This window comes from Stegodyphus dumicola, chromosome 4 (assembly GCF_044657685.1).
Source record: "Stegodyphus dumicola isolate Sdum_Otavi_A_Nest chromosome 4, ASM4465768v1".
Classification (NCBI taxonomy): Eukaryota; Metazoa; Arthropoda; class Arachnida; order Araneae; family Eresidae; genus Stegodyphus; species Stegodyphus dumicola.
Genome location: NC_140771.1, coordinates 212,388,482 through 212,404,825, shown reverse-complemented (window position 1 = coordinate 212,404,825; position 16,344 = coordinate 212,388,482). Strand labels below are relative to the sequence as shown.

Here is a 16,344-nt window from a genome sequence, read left to right as displayed (position 1 = left end):
TTGGTCGAATTGATAGAGTTACTGCTAGGCCGATGGTAAGAAGAGCCAGATATAACTTTTCAGAATTAAACCAAAACCAAATAATTTATTTTAAAGGCGTAATTTATAATGAGCAGAAGAAATTAATGAATTTTATGTGAGGGTAACAGTAGCTTTAACGTATAATGGTGTCAACCACAGCATACGTAAAAACATCAGATAGCTTTGAAATCGAAAGCGAATTCAAAAAGAAGAAAAGAAGGCCGACAGTTATTAAATAGACAGCTAATTATCGTTCACCAACAAATCGTTCACATCGAAAGCATCTCTTCCCTTAGGCAGATAGTCCTTGGGCGTCCTCATCGTATTTCGTTAGAAATGCGCTCGGTAGACTTATGCTCTTTGACAATGCTAACTATCTTACGAGGGAAAATGTATATCGAGATTTCATCACTTGCCCTACACATCAGGGGAAGAACTTACAAAGCCATAAAATAATGTGGTCGATATTAAGCCCTATTTTTACGTATGAACATTCATATGCTTGACTTTCAGGATCAACCCTGCTGACCAACTTAAAAACTGAAGGCTTTTTACGCTTCCAAAAGTTAAAGTGACGAGGTTTGTTTGATTACCTTTCCGCAGCGTACGCCTCAGCTAACACGTAGGTGCAAATGTAATGTTATTCTATCCATGCTTTCTCTGAAGGATGCACATGAATACAGAGATTCAAAATTCTAAACATGGTAAATGAAGATATGATACAGTAGTTCTGAATTTAGAAACATTTGTTTTCAGTGAAAATTACTGCGTAACTTTTATTATGAATTCATGACTCTGATTTAGGAAGGCAGAGAAAAGGAATATTTGAGATATGGCAACACAGTTCCGAACTGGAATTTACTTTGAACGGAATGGCGGTTTTAATTTACGTAGTTTTGGTTTCATATGTTAGTGCAGAAGGATAACTGTAATTGATGAACGGAACTCTTTACTTTATTTCCTTTTCTAAATGAACTCCGAAGCTTTAAAAATTTCTTTAATGAAGTAAACTGAAACTACAGTTACTTGGCTCTTTGGCCAATTTTATAGCTATGGAAATAAATGATAGTTTAGAGACTTTCTGTGTTGCAGGGAAAGGCCTTACCAAGGACTTAATCAAAGTCCATTGTAATCCGAAGTATAATATGAAGCCACATCCGATTTTCCAGCATTCGATTGAAAAATTGTGGATAGAAAAATCAAAGACAGGAGTTAATTTGTTTAATGCTTCAAAATTTAGGTTTTATGGACTAAAAGTTGAAGATCCAACAATATGCAACTTACTCCCGAGGATCACGTGTTTTTTAGGTATAACTAATTATAAAGAATTCATCGGTACGAACTATGCTCCGCATGCCGAGCAACTTGTCAAGGATGGAATGACTAATTATTCTGATCCTCAGGCATACTTGGCAAATCCGTTAGGTGTTGGTGCTCTACTAGAAACTCGAAACGGCGATATAGTATTTATGCGTAGAAGTAATACTTGTGCTGAAATGCCTGGTCGTATAGATCGTCCTGGTGGTCATCCAGAACCTGATGTAATTAAAAAATATAATTTTTAAATTTCTATTTGAAATATATTATCTTTCAAATCATTCGCAAATAATTGCTATTTTGTGTTTATTGAAATGTTTATAACCATTAATTTACAGTGGTAATGTTGGTGGATTTTTAAATTTAAAAAAGTATCAGCTATTTTAAATGTGAGTAAATAATTTCAGGAACTATGCCTGCCGTAGAAAGTTAATTCACTATATGTAATTGCTTCACAGCTGATGCCGTTTGCAGTAGCAGTATCATATATACTTTAAGAATAGTTTTCGCATAAGATACACATACTGTGAATCTTGTTTTTTTGTTCTCATGTTTCCTGGTTATCTAATTATGAACATTTATCTGATTATCCCTACCTTCTGCAGAATGTTTGTGTCACTTAAACAATGAAGTGTGAACCATGGTTTGTTCATTGTATCCTTTTTTATATTGCTTTCATGCAGGACATATATTCCCTTTTGTGTTGTTTTGATTGTTCATATGCCTGACTTTTGATAAAAAATTAGTATTTGCATACTAGTGAAATTTTGGCATGACAGAAATCAGCTGCAGCCATTACAACAAACTTAACTAAATTGATCATGTTGTTGCAATGCAAGGGCGAGACAGATGACCTAGCTTTGACATGGTATTTCTGTGGTGGCTATTGTTTCAAAAATGCATTCCCAACTACAGTGCCTTGTAGTATCATATAGTGGAAAATCTATAAAAAGATTGACTCAACATTGTTTAACTGCTGTTTACTTTTAGTATAACTTTTACAAAAAACTTAAATAATTTATGATTTTTTATTTATTTATTTATTTATTGTGAGGATTATCTGCCATAGAATGTATGCTTTTGTAGAGGATTTTAAAGAGATAACTGCTATTTTTTTCAGTTTGCTGTGAAAAAGCTCATGAGCCCATTTGGTGAGAGCCAAACATAACAAATTGCTGGCATTTAATGATTTTATCCTCTGAAAGTATGACTGGGATTTGAGCTCTAAATCTTAATCCCATAGAAATACCATATAATGTTAAAGACAATTTTGTATCATTAGCACTGAAAAACAAATAAATTATTTAAGAAAATAAGAGAAGTAAGTACTTTTAAAAAATATTGAGTAGCATGTAAATTTTTTGCAGTTTGCACTTTTATTAGAAAAACTATATCCTACACTGTATAGTAATTTTTTTATTCATTTTGTAAATTATGGTACAATGTGCATTTAATGTGCACGTCCGCTATGCATGTGTGTAAAGAGAAGAGAAACATTTTATAGACGAGAGAATTAAAGAGAAAGTATTAGCACAAAAAACGAAGCAACTTAAACAACTTACATTGAAAGAGATGTTTAATTAAGTAAACAAATATTAAGCTTTTTTTGTTAATTTAATACCCTTTAGATCATAATTGCTCTTTATTTCATAAATTATGGTTTCATATTTATAATTGTATAATTTCTGCATGCCATCTTACCAGATTTAAATTGATGGTCTGTAATTCGGAAAAACTCCTAATCCGAAATTGCCGAAGTCCCGACGAGTCTGGATTACGGACTTTGTACTGTACATGCATTTCTGATGAGTGTGGTTAAAATTTTTTGTCAAATGATATTCCTAATGAATATATGTAACAGATAAAAGATTGCATGAAATTTTTACATGATACATCTTTATCTCCTCTAGTATGTAATTAATATGTTTCTAATTTGATATAATTGCAGTTTATAAAAAGAAGATACGTAGTAAAAAAAAAGTTTAAAATGTTAACCATTTTCCTATACATATATAGAGAGAGATAGAAATATGAACATAATTTATAACAAAGAAATGTGTATTTAAAAGTTTTATTTTGCTTATAATGTAAAATTATATGCTTCAACCTTACAGGAAGTTAAAAATGCATCTTGTGAACGTATGGAATGTGTCAAACCTGCTCATATTGTCGATGAATTATTTGAATCTGTCCTGAAAGAAATAAGGGATGAAATAAATATTCCTATTAAAGCTCTTTCTTATCCTGTGCTTCTGGGTATTTCTTATAATCCGGACACGTGCCGAAAGCCTTCACTGGAATTTTATGTAAGGTACAAATAAATTACATTTTTTAAGAAGCTTTTTTTTATAAAAAATTCTTTTTTTATAGTGAATATAATTAGTTTGTTAAATTGTATGTGTATTGATTTTTGTGTGTGTGTGTGTGCAGTAATTTAACAATAGGACAAATATATCAAACCATAATTCATTGCTATATGATTGTGTTAATTGTTAAAATCTTATAATATATGAATAGAACCTCCATTAAAGGGCTCTGCAATTTAGAAAGCAATTCTTAAACTGCTGAGCCTTTAAAGAAAGAATCTAATAATACAAGCAAACTCTCCTTGATAGTGGACAAAAAAGCATTAGTGATGAATCCACTAGGAAGTGAAGTGTCCACTAGGGAAAGATTCCAATGTACATAGTTACATGCTGTGAGTTTAATAGATTGCCAAAAAAAATTAAGATAAAATGGAAATTTCCTTTGATTGATACGTAGAAGACCAAGGCTTCCATCTTAGAAAATGTCCCTAAATGAGTGTGTTGGTCTCCTAGTTCCAGGGTCAAACGGATTCAAAAATTGTCCGTTAATAGAGAGAGTGTTCACATCTGTTATATGAAAATTTTACAGTAATATGTAGATTGGAAACCTCTCTCCGTGTTTCTGATTTTTTTCAAATGGCAATAGTATATACTCTTTGAATTTAGATACTTTTCTGTCTCTCTCATTTTATTTTTGGAAAAAAAAATTGTCAAACAAACACTGGAACTTTTAAAGCTCTTTCTCAGTTTTAATTTTATCTACTAGTAAAAATTACATTTTATGATTTGGAAGTTTATAAATTGGTAATTTTAATAAATTTTATAACTTGGTAAGAGCTTTTTCCATTTATGAAGAATCCACAGTGCACTGACAGTGGCGACAATAGTTGCAACAAGGAAATGTGGAGAGTTCAAGCGGTACCAGTGCAGGTAAAGTAACGTCAACATGCGTGGATCAACGCATCCACGAACAAATGGTGGCACACCTACAAGCCACTTCCACCTCCATTCTGCAGCATGTTTAAAACATCCTGGATTTTCCCATATGTAGCAGAACCATTTGCTGTAAATTGGTGGCTAGTGGTCTGCACACATCGCATCTGTTGAGCCATTGAGAAAACTGCCTTTGACGCCACATTATAAACGCCAGCGTCTGCAATGTTGCTGTACTTGAGTAGATGTGGACAATGGAATGGCACAGAGTCGTATTCTCAGATGAGTTACACTTCTGTTTCTGCATTGATAGCTGCCCCGCTTACAAGTGTGCCGTCATTGTGGAGACAGGCCCAATCCAGCAGCAATTGTGGAATGCCCCACTGTGTAACAACACATCATCATAGTTTGGGGTGCAATTGCATACGATTCTAGGTTGCCTTTATTTTGTATTCAGGACACTATGATGGCCCAACTGTAGATGGATGATGTGCTGCAGCCGGTGACACTCCCCTGCCTTCAGGGACTGCCCAATGCCTTTTGTCAGCGAGATAATGCCTGAGCACACACTGTTCGCATCAGCCAGCATGCTGTGCAAGGTGTACAGATTCTTCTCTGACCACCGTTTTCTCCTGATCTCTCACCAATCAAACACATTTGGGATGTGACTGGATGCCATTGCCCGAGTTTCATCACTTTTGGGCCACTCCTTCTTGTTGTCGCATTTTCAATGTCAAGTATAGTCATTAGTTAAAACAATAAATTAATTCTTTTGCACCTGGATCTACATTTATCCTCCTATCTTATCTTTCTACATTTTAGATTGAATGAAAGTATAAAAAAATTTTTTATGTCTAATTCAGAACATAATTGCTAATAATTCAGCATTCATGTCTTTCTTGTGATGTACTTGCATGCATGTTCTAATTAATTTTTCTTCGCTTACAACCTCAACAGGTTATAAATTTAATACAAATTATAAAGTAATAAAATTCTAGATGCATTTAACTTCAAAATGTCAAAAGTATTTTGAGTTTTAAACTCATCTTTGTAAGCATCTTTGAAAGCATATACTTTCATTGTAAAGTCAAATATCTTTCAGCAAATTTTCCAAATTGTATTTCCATAGATATTCTGTATCAATTTCTGACAAATTCTGTAAGAGATTAAAATTATTATTATGCATGTTCAGTAGCACAAAACATTCTTTTAATGATGTCTGCATGATATCTGAATTGTGGTAGTATTTGTGGAGATTCGTCTTGATATTAAAATAAGCATATCTTTTGCTATCATGAAATTTCAATTGCAGATTTAAATTTCAGTTCCCCAAACCATATTCATAAAGTTTTTGCCATCATCAAGTATTGCAATTAAAAGTCTGATATTTATCCTAATAAAATGTTTTTAATCCCTTCAAGTATTCTAAAACAATTTAAATATCTATTGTTTTATCTTGATGGTGTTTGCTAATAGTATTTCCTATTAAGAATGCCATGCAAAATCAGAAAGGAATAAATCTGCATCATAAATTTCTCCTTGTTGATATCATAGAGGTTGAATTTCTTTCGATTTTGTATTCACATCTGATGTCTGGTAATTGGTTTAATATTAAATTAATCATAATTCGTATAAAATTTCCCAATGCATTGATAAAGAAGCAAACAATGTATATTTAACTTGCACAACTGCAAAATAAAGTTATCTACTTTTTTTTTTTTTTTTTCCATCACTAATGTCTCAATTGAATAAGCAAGAACTACACAGAACATAAAAGCACTAAAATTTGCTTTTAAGGGTAAACGTTGATCATGTTTGCTCTGCTCTCATATCTCTGATGTATCCTTAACCTTTTCTGTGGCTGACTTTCCTTGTCTTATGGTGGCTGTTTTCAGTCCTCTGAATAGTCCTTTATTCTTCATTTTTGCTGTGCTTGCAGAAATTCATTGATGTGTGCATAGTATGTATGATGAAAGCAAAGCCTTAAATCAGATTTTCTGCTACAGGAGAAACTTTTTTGGGGGAAAAGGCTAAAAGTTGGTTGGCGTTGAGGCATAGTTTGTAAATCGTTTGGTCATCAGTTGTAGGGTTACTAGTGATCTGCAAACTAAACTTAAGCCCTGCACCTTACTTAGACAAGATAGCGAGTTATCACTACATCTTAACAATTCAGAGTACTAAGGAAGATTTCAAAGTAACTTTTTTATTTAGTCACAGCTAATAAATAATAATCATAAAAGGCATGACCTTGTACTTCAGATAAACCAACACTCGTGGTGATGTAAATTAAACAACAGCAGTCTGTTAAATTCAGACAGAGTCTAAAATTGCACATTCAACAAGTAAGCTATTTACCAGCACGTAATATAAAACAATCAGCTAGTAAGAGAATGCAAAAACAGAATAATCACTTTTAGGTAGAACTGGGTAGGAATTATAACATCGCAGTGTGATTGCCAGAAGCTGTCTCTGTATTAAGATTGTAAACTCTCAGCTTATATACTTTCAAAGCCAATTTGCATTCTGGGGAGAAATACGAAAGGAAGAAGTTATTATAAAGATGAAAATCATTGTAACTAGTTAATTAACATACAGTATGTTTCAAGCATTCAGCTGCCATTTTGTGTAGACAACGATCTGTAGAATTTCCTGCTTCCAAAAACTTAACTTCTCAGGTTTCATTTCCACTGTCTCTTGCAAATGACAAAGCCCCATGTATAATAATCATCATTTGTTCTGTTTTCTTTCCATCTGGTGTATACTCTAAGATCATTGAACACCATTAAGCCTTAGAAATAAATGTTTTAATTTTCCCTTAGTGCACAGCTTAAAATATGAAGTATTTCATTTTGGCTGACTTTCCGTGATTGGATTATGATCTTACATTTATCAAAAATCCATATCATTATATACTTTTATACATAATTTTGTAAATATAAATCCATATCGTTATATACTTTTATACATAATTTTGTAAATATAAATCCATATCATTATATACTTTTATACATAATTTTTTTCACGTATATCTGTTTATAAACATAATAAAAATTGATTGACTATTGTCAGGAGATAGCTTATTTGTGCCCAACTGTGGTATAGGGCATGCAGGCCCACTTATGCCAGCCCTGAAAATGTAGATTTAATGTAGAAATGTAGACTGTTTAATAAGTTTGTATTAGTTTGTATTCTTTTCTTAAATCAAAACAGATGTAACATTTTGCATAATTGACTATATTAAATCTAATTTCTATAATGGCCTAAAAATTTTTTTTCATTTTTGCAGTATTTTTGCAAAATAAAATAACTAAAGTAAAATGGTCTTATTCATTTTTAAAGATTTTATTTGGTAAAAAAAAGTTATTATTTTGCATTGAAGTATATAATACCATTGAAAGGAATAATTCTATACACACTGTTCAATATCATGTCTTTCCACCTTTTCCTCGTATAACAGCAGCAGTATGCCTGGGAAGGAATTTGAGAGGTATTGACAGTGGGATGGCAGTATTGCCATCCAACCATTCTGCAGTTTTTGTTGTAAATCTGCCATAGATTGTGGTGGTGAGTCAAGAGAGTTATGAAATCATTGCAGCTTGTCCCACAAATGATCAAAAGGCTTCTTCATATCTGGTGACCTTGGAAGCCAGATAGGTGTTCCAGCCTCACTGTTATGGCTGTAGAACCACTTATGAACAGTATTTGACCGGTTGGGTTATGCATTATCCATGTAAAAAAGTGCATTGTTCTTTGGAAACAAACCAGCACGTGAAGAACTTTAGATGATCAGGCAGCAATGTAACATAGTATGAAATCATCAGATATCTATCCAAAGCATGATGAGAAGACTCGATGAAAATATGCCCATAACAGTTACACTGATGCCATTAACCTGTACACTCCTTGTCGGACATGAGAGATGCTGTGCTTTGTATGATTTACACCACTCGTGAACTCTGCCATCTTGATTCACTGCACCAGAAGACACCTATGGTGGCTGTGACCAGTCTTTTGCCATTCTATGGTGGTGCAGTTTAGCAAATTACAGCCACAGATACTGATGTCTTCCACTTAGCAGTAGAACCTGATATGGCTGTTAGCTGTTATAACTGAATTGTGCAAGTTTTTAGAGAACAGTCCTTATACAAATGCTTGATGAAGCAGCTATATTAAAGATCTACCATAAATCTCGTATAAAGTTCCGTTTCTTTCAATAGATGCAATTTTGATTGAGTCTCTGAGTAATTCACTCATCAAGTACTGGTTTATGACCACATTTTGCATGATTCACCTTGGTTTTTATGCTTCTGAGATATTATTGGTACATTTGCGCCACTGTATTCTGCAGGGCATGCTTGGAAATTCAGCAGTTCCTAATACTGAACATCTGGCTCTGTGAGTGCTAACGATTTGCCTGTAATCAGCCTCACTTATACTCACTTATATCGAAACTGAGTAAAGTCATATTGTAATGTGTATTATGCCCAAGACTTTTGCCAATGACAGGTGCAATCTTGCTTCATGGCCATGATGCATTACATGGGCCGTATATTAAACAAGCGAGATTAGTCACAACAAAGGTATAATATTCTTATCATAAGCATATGCAATCATACCTTTAAATTTTCCAATTAAGTAAAGAATTCAGGTTTGATTTTTTTTTTCAACTATATAATTATACACATTTAAATCTCTCTGTCTATATATAAAGAGTTCAAGTTTGATTTTGTTTTTCAAATGTATAATTGTAATTAAATCTCTTTCTCTCTCTATTATATATATATACAGTCAAAAGTCGTTAATTCGGACACCCATAATCCGGAATGATCTATAATCCGGACCTCAAACCTACAAACTTTCTGCGCATGCGTCGCGTTGACACGTAAGACCTTTACGGCTGCGAATATGCTTGTGCGCGTACGCAAAATACGTTTACGAGTGCGCGTTTAATGTATAACAGATGGTATAAGCTAAGCTAAAATTATCTAATTATCTATTTCAGTTAATGTTGCAGATTGCGCAGTTCCTTAATCTTCGAATTGGATCCGGCTTATTATTTTTTGCAGACTGTTAGAGCAATTTTATAAAAGTAAGCTTGAACTTTTGATTATGTCAAATAAAATTTCTGATATATATTTATTAATATGTAAAGGATCTACAAAGCGAAAGTATATTTCGAAGTTCATTAAACAAAAAGTGGAATTGCTGCAAAAAATGGATAAAGGCATATCCTTTGTTTATCTAAACTTTAATGTTTGTTTATCTAAACTGTGTTTATCTTTAACGCGGCGGAGCGCAATGAATTGGAAGTTGATCTGTCAGCACTATCCTCATCTTCAGGGCAGATGTTTTTATTTTATTTGGCTTATATTTCCTTACTAAATGTAGTATTTCATCTCAATGTACTCTGTCTTTGATATGATTTAAATCAAATTTCTCGTCATTATAATTCGCTTCCGATAGCGAAGAAAGTGACAGAGGTTATTGAAAACGATAAAATTTCAATTGACAAATTAGTCGGTAGACACAGCAGTTATAGGACTTGAACAGGAGAACTTTGTAACTGAACAAGAAATTATGTCTGTGTATAGAGTTAAAGAGAATGTATTATCACATAAAAAACGAAGCAACTTAAACAACTTACATTGAAAGAAATGTTTAATAAAGTAAACAAATAAATATTAAGCTTTTTTTTTTTGTAAATTTTGATACCCTTAGATCATAATTGTTCTTTATTTCATAAATTATGATTTCATATTTTTAATTTTATAATTTCTGCATGCCATCTTACCATATTTAAACTGATGATCTATAATCCGGAAAAATCGATAATCCGGAATCGCCGAAGTCCCAACGAGTCCGGATTAACAACTTTGACTGTATATGTGTATGTATGTAATAAAAAAATATGAAACTGAAAATATGAATATATATACTTCTAAATTTAATTCACTATAGCTTTTTTTATTTTTATTTCATTTGGGAACTTCATCTTTCTATCTTAGAAATAGCGCCATAAGTCTAAACTGTGTCATTCAAATTAATCATGTGATTTTATATAATGCTTAATGCAAATGCCTCTTGACCAATCACCAAATTGCAAACCAAAACTAAAAACTGAAACTTTTAACTTCCTCCCTTCTTTCTATGAACTGATGAATCACTTTTGCTTGTGCTTTCAGTGCCAAGTGAATTGTGGCCACAAAAAAGGAATTTAATCTGGCTTGACTGCTTCTTCTTCGAAATGGATGGATGCTCTAAGCATAAAGTATCTATCAGTATTTCTACGCATTTATGTCTCAGTGTTTCTACATCAGTACTTCAAATATGTTGTGTTATCATTACATATATATACATTCATGCAGAAAATTAAGATAATTTGCAAGAATTTCCAGCTCTCATGGAACCTATTTGGCTGTATGATTTAATGTTGTTCAATGACTCTACTATATAATGATGTAAATAGGGATTTGCAAGGAAAACGACAACCTGCTAATAGTTTGTTTGAGATCTATGATCCTTAGAGCACAAACTTGATGCGTTATTGAATGAATGATTGGATTATTTTAAACTGTGCGAGGAAAATAATTCAGGATAGTAAATGTAGGTTGTAGTAAATGGTAGTTATAGTGTTATGTAAATAATTATGTAATTCTGGCTCTTTCCTGTTACATACACACACATTATTTTCTAAAAAGATCCCAGCAAGAGCATTGTTTGGGCGAATTCTTTTTTACTTTAAACTTGCTATCCTCTTTTTCTGTAACTATGCCATAACATAGTATTATAATTTAACTTTATGATATAGTTTTATACTTTATTTAATTTGCACTTCGACGAATATTTCAGACACCTACTGTCCCATTACTCACATTTTGATTCACATCTAGCTGCATAAATAGGATTCTGCCTCTTTCTAAAATTTTCCATAATCATGCCAATTTTTGCCCTTCTTTGCTAAATTTCTAGCCTATGCCTTTTTCGGACATGTTCACGAGGTTTTTTAATGAAAAATGCATTGTCCCCTGAGATTTTTCTAGTTTCTGCTTTCACAGATACTTAACTGAAATAGTTTTATATTCATTGCAAATTATTAGTTGAAATTTTCGTATACTGAGAGTAAATAAATTGAAATATTTAGTGTAATACAGTCAAAAGTCGTTAATTCGGACACCCATAATCCGGAATGATCTATAATCCGGACCTCAAAGCTAAAAACTTTCTGCGCCGCGTTGGCACATGCGCACAGGCGTTTTACTTGTGCGCGTAAGACCAAGGAGGTTAGAATAGGAGGGGGGAGGGTTCGCAGTTTCCTCCACTATCGGGGAATGAAACTCCACCAAACAAGCGGCGTCCATGTTTGTAACTTCAAAACATTGCGTTACAGTAGTGAAATGTACGTGTTTTTAAGCTGTTCCGTGCATGTATTTTCCACTAAAAATATGTAAAATTTATAATGAAATGCTTCGCTATTGTTAGTTTTTTGTTTTAAAGTTATAAAGATGATATCCGTAATTTATTACGTACAGAAAATCATTAAGAAATAGTTCGAAATCTAAATGCATGTGCATAACATTAAAGCCTTTAAAAATAATGTTTCTGCATATTTCAAGAATTTGTTTAGCTTTTACTAGCAACTTGTTGGTTATACTTTCCAATTTTTTCTTTAAGAAGTGATATTTTTGATTTATTCACAATACTGTAATTTGTTAAAAAAACATTTAAAATAATTTTCACCTGAAATTAATAGCAGATAATTATCTAAAAAAATAGTCACAGATTGCATTTTTTTTTTTTTTAAATGAAACTTTTAAATAGATTCTTTTCACAACCAACAACCTTATAACAACAAGAAAAATAAATATTAATAAAATTAAACAGATTTATGTGAATTCAGTGATTTCAGTTTATGCGCGTTTCATATTTATGAATCTCAAAGAAATTGCCTTGAATTAAGTTCAATTATACCTATATTTTTGGATACATCTTTCCACATGTTCAGTTGTGTAAATATTTTACTTACAAATTTATGAAAAAAAAATTTGCAACAGAAAAGTTAGATTATCTTGATCAAATGCACAAATTATATTCCTAACAGTTCACAAAACTTAAAAATAAATAATAATTAATACATAAAGAAAAGCATTACTTTGTTTGACACCCTTACAATTCATAAAAATAGTAACAATTGGTGTCTTACTTTTCATGAAAATTATTAAACGAATTACCTAAAACGTTCAAATTATACAGTTTCAATCCTAGCATACATCATTGTATGTTAACGAACAAAGATGCCAGCTATAAACAGAAACATTAAAATGTATTTAACATATTTTGATTATTATTAAGTCCTTTTTTTCACATCTGGAAAGAAAACAACATGGCATTGTGATATTTTTTACCTAAGTTATCAAATTACATAAAAAAAAAAAGAAAAGAAAAGAAAAAGAAAACCAATACTTACGTGTGAATAGTAATCCCAGGAATCTTTTTTGAAATCTGTTTGTGCATCCATATACAACACAAGCTCAAATCCTTCAAAAAGAAAAGAAAAAAAAATATTGCAGTTACAGAATTCCCTGCACAAGTCACAGCGATAACAGGAACATGGCCGCCAAGCTTCACCATTTGAGTTGAACTTTCCCTCCTTCTATTCTAACCTACTTGCGTAAGACCTTGACTACTGCGCATATGCGTGTGCGCAAGTGCAGAATACGTTTTCGCCTGCGTGTTTAATGTATAACGGCCGGTGTAAGCTAAAATTATCTAATTATCTATTTCAGTTAATGTTAATGATTGCGTTGTTCCTTAATCTTCGAATTGGATCGCGCTTATTATTTTTTGCACACTATAAGAGCAATTTTATAAAAGTAAACTTGAACTTTCGATTATGTCAAATAGAATTTTCGATGCTGGAACTTCCAAAGGATCTACAAAACGAAAGTATGTTTCGATGTCCAACAAGCAAAATGTGGAATTGCTGCAAAAAATGGATAAAGATATGAAGAATGTGACAGAGAGGTTGGTGAAAACGAAAAAATTTCGGTTGACAAGTTAGTCAGTATTCTCGGCACAGCAATTAACGGGACTTGAACAGCGGAACTTTGTAACTGAACAAGAAATTATGTCTGTTTTTAGAATTAAAGAGAAAGTATTATCACATAAAACGAAGCAACTTAAACAACTTACATTGAAAGAAATGTTTAATAAAGTAAATAAATATTAAGCTTTTTTTTTTTTTTTTTTTTTTTTTTTTTTTTTGTAAATTTTGATACCCTTTTAGATCATAATTGTTCTTTATTTCATAAATTACGGTTTCATATTTTTAATTTTAGAATTTCTGCATGCCATCTTACGAAATTTAAACTGATGATCTATAATCCGGAATCGCCGAAGTCCCGACGAGTCCGGATTAACGACTTTTGGCTGTATTTGTTTTTTAAAATAAGAAAAAATTAATAAGTATACAATTTTTATCTTATATACATAACTATGAAAATCACGTATTTTTATATCATATTTGTTTCTTAAAAAAGCAAACTTTTGGCAGTGATTAGCTGGATATGATGTCAAAATAATTTTGATACTTACATATTTTCTCATCAGCTATTTTCAACAAATAAAAACTGTTATCAAACAGTCTGATTCAGCTCTAATAACAGGTAAACATGATTCACAACACACTTATACCTTTGTTGTGGTTTTATGTAGTTTTGATCTTCTATAAATCAGTTTTGTCTTTGATAAGAAAAATGTATGTGAACTTCTATTTTCTGTTGCACTTTGAAAAAATTATCAAAATTTGGGACTGTGCTATTATGAAACAGTAAGCAATGCAGTATTTTCAAAGTTAAGGGGCATTAAAATGTTATACTAGCATTAAGAAATTATAGTATTCATTAAATGGTGTGTTAAAAGACACCATGGAACAGCACAATACCACATAGATATCTAAGTGGCACGGGATTTTAGATCCGCTTGTGAAGATGTGTATTGAAACAGCATTTAATAGCTAAATTTATATAATTATTTATTTTAGTCTATGTTTTCATAAACTCTCATTCATTAAGATGATATTTACATTGTTAAAGAATGCAACAAAGCAAAATATTTTAAATTATAAACTAATACCATGAGATAAAATATCTCATGACTGGATAAACGGAGGAGGTAAGCGAAGTATGGAAATAATCTCAAAGCTTGAGTTCATATGTTTCTTACTTAATATATCTGTAACTCATGTCTGTTAATTATATAATTAAATAAAGAACAATTAATGTTAATCTAACTAAATAAAGAGTTATCTCTTCCTTCAAACTTCCTCCAAAGTGATTGGTATAAATTTGGGAGATCACCACTAATTTTCAGTGAATGAGAAAATAGACCGTGGAAATACCATAATTTAAAAAGAAAAAATGGATTAATTTTTATATCTTGTACCATAAAAATTCTAACTTCTTGAGCATTATATGCATATCATAAAAATGGTATTCAACTTAAAATATCTTGGTATGTAGAATAGTAGCTTTCAAATTTAGACAAATATTTAATTGTTTAATAAAAGATCAGTGCTGTTAGATATAACAAAACATCCCAAAGTATCTGTCTTCAATAAACATTCCTTTTTATAGAACTTACAAGAAAAACTAGTTTACATTACATATGAAAAAAATTGCAAAGAGCCGTTTATGGAAATATAACTAGCATTTTCTGCCATTTTAGTTGTTAGAAAAAATGCCTGTTATCAAAAGAAGTGATTTTAACATTTTTTTTTCATTAAAACAACTCATTCTTACTATATATATTTTTTCATTTATTGTGTGAATTTATTCTTGACCTATTATTGCCTTTGCTTTTCATTTTTATATTACAGATGCGAACTTTCAACCAAAGAAATACAGTTATTATATTTGGAGCAAACCCAAGCTGAAGCAGAAGAATCATCAGAATTAGTAGTTGTGCCTCTTTCAGAATTATTAGATGAGAAAAAGTTATCAGATGACTTCCGTAACCAACTTACACATGCAGCCAAGTGTGCTGTTATTTTGTTAAGTATATTTTATGGCTGAAGAAGAAAAAAATGATTATGAATAAAGTTAAAATTTTATTTTTTATGTTCAGTTTTTAATTTGTATTATTTAATTAATGTGTTGTATAAAGTAAGAATGTTTTGCATAAACCAAATCAGATTTTATTTATACAGTTAGATTGAATTATTTAAACAACATAATCATGATCTGTCTATACATCATAAATATTAGTAATAATAAATAATTTATTATTTCTCTTTTTTCATTGTCTCGTATTGTGTAGAGCATGTTGTTGATTGAAGGAGAAAATAAAATGTTACTTGCATCAAAAATAGATGCTATAAGTTGGGAAGATTTTCACATCTTTAACTCAGTCTGACCCAACTTTAAAAAATTAAAAAATTAATATGAATTTTTTTGTATTAATGTGCTAAGAATAAACTTAATTTATATTTCTGAATGAATGTAATATTTTAACAACAAAATTTCAGCCAAAGTCAATCCTGTTGTTGTTGCTGATGCTCATTTGTCTCACATATAGTAAGCTCAAGCCCGCAAAATTCCTCGTGGCAAGGAGCACAAGATTACAGCTGTCATTGGCAACAGTGGCATAACTAGAACTCTAGGACCCGTATGCAAAAAAAAAAAATTATCCCCCCTAATAAATTTATAATACTGATGCCCCTCCCAAAAAAAAATTTAGGTATCCAGAAGCCAAAATTTTGATAATGTTTTTT

The 16,344-nt window shown here is 31.4% G+C and overlaps 1 protein-coding gene across 4 annotated transcripts; it reads left to right on the top strand.

Moving 5' to 3' along the window:
* Nucleotides 1-865: 865 nt before the first annotated feature.
* On the top strand, nucleotides 866-15,862 carry LOC118189488 (uridine diphosphate glucose pyrophosphatase NUDT22-like). Of its 4 annotated transcripts, none has more exons than XR_015040872.1 (4): nucleotides 866-1,562; nucleotides 3,453-3,644; nucleotides 10,760-10,845; nucleotides 15,451-15,691. XR_015040872.1 is itself a non-coding variant. In XM_085815956.1 (3 exons), the coding sequence occupies exons 1-3, from the start codon at nucleotides 1,074-1,076 to the stop codon at nucleotides 15,505-15,507; spliced, it is 738 nt and encodes a 245-aa protein (XP_085672082.1). In that variant the 5' UTR covers nucleotides 866-1,073; the 3' UTR covers nucleotides 15,508-15,691. The 4 variants fall into 4 exon arrangements, 2 of the variants coding, with proteins under 2 accessions (XP_085672082.1, XP_085672081.1); XR_015040873.1 differs by having other exon boundaries at nucleotides 3,453-3,649; nucleotides 15,451-15,513; XM_085815956.1 differs by lacking the exon at nucleotides 10,760-10,845.
* Nucleotides 15,863-16,344: the final 482 nt, after the last annotated feature.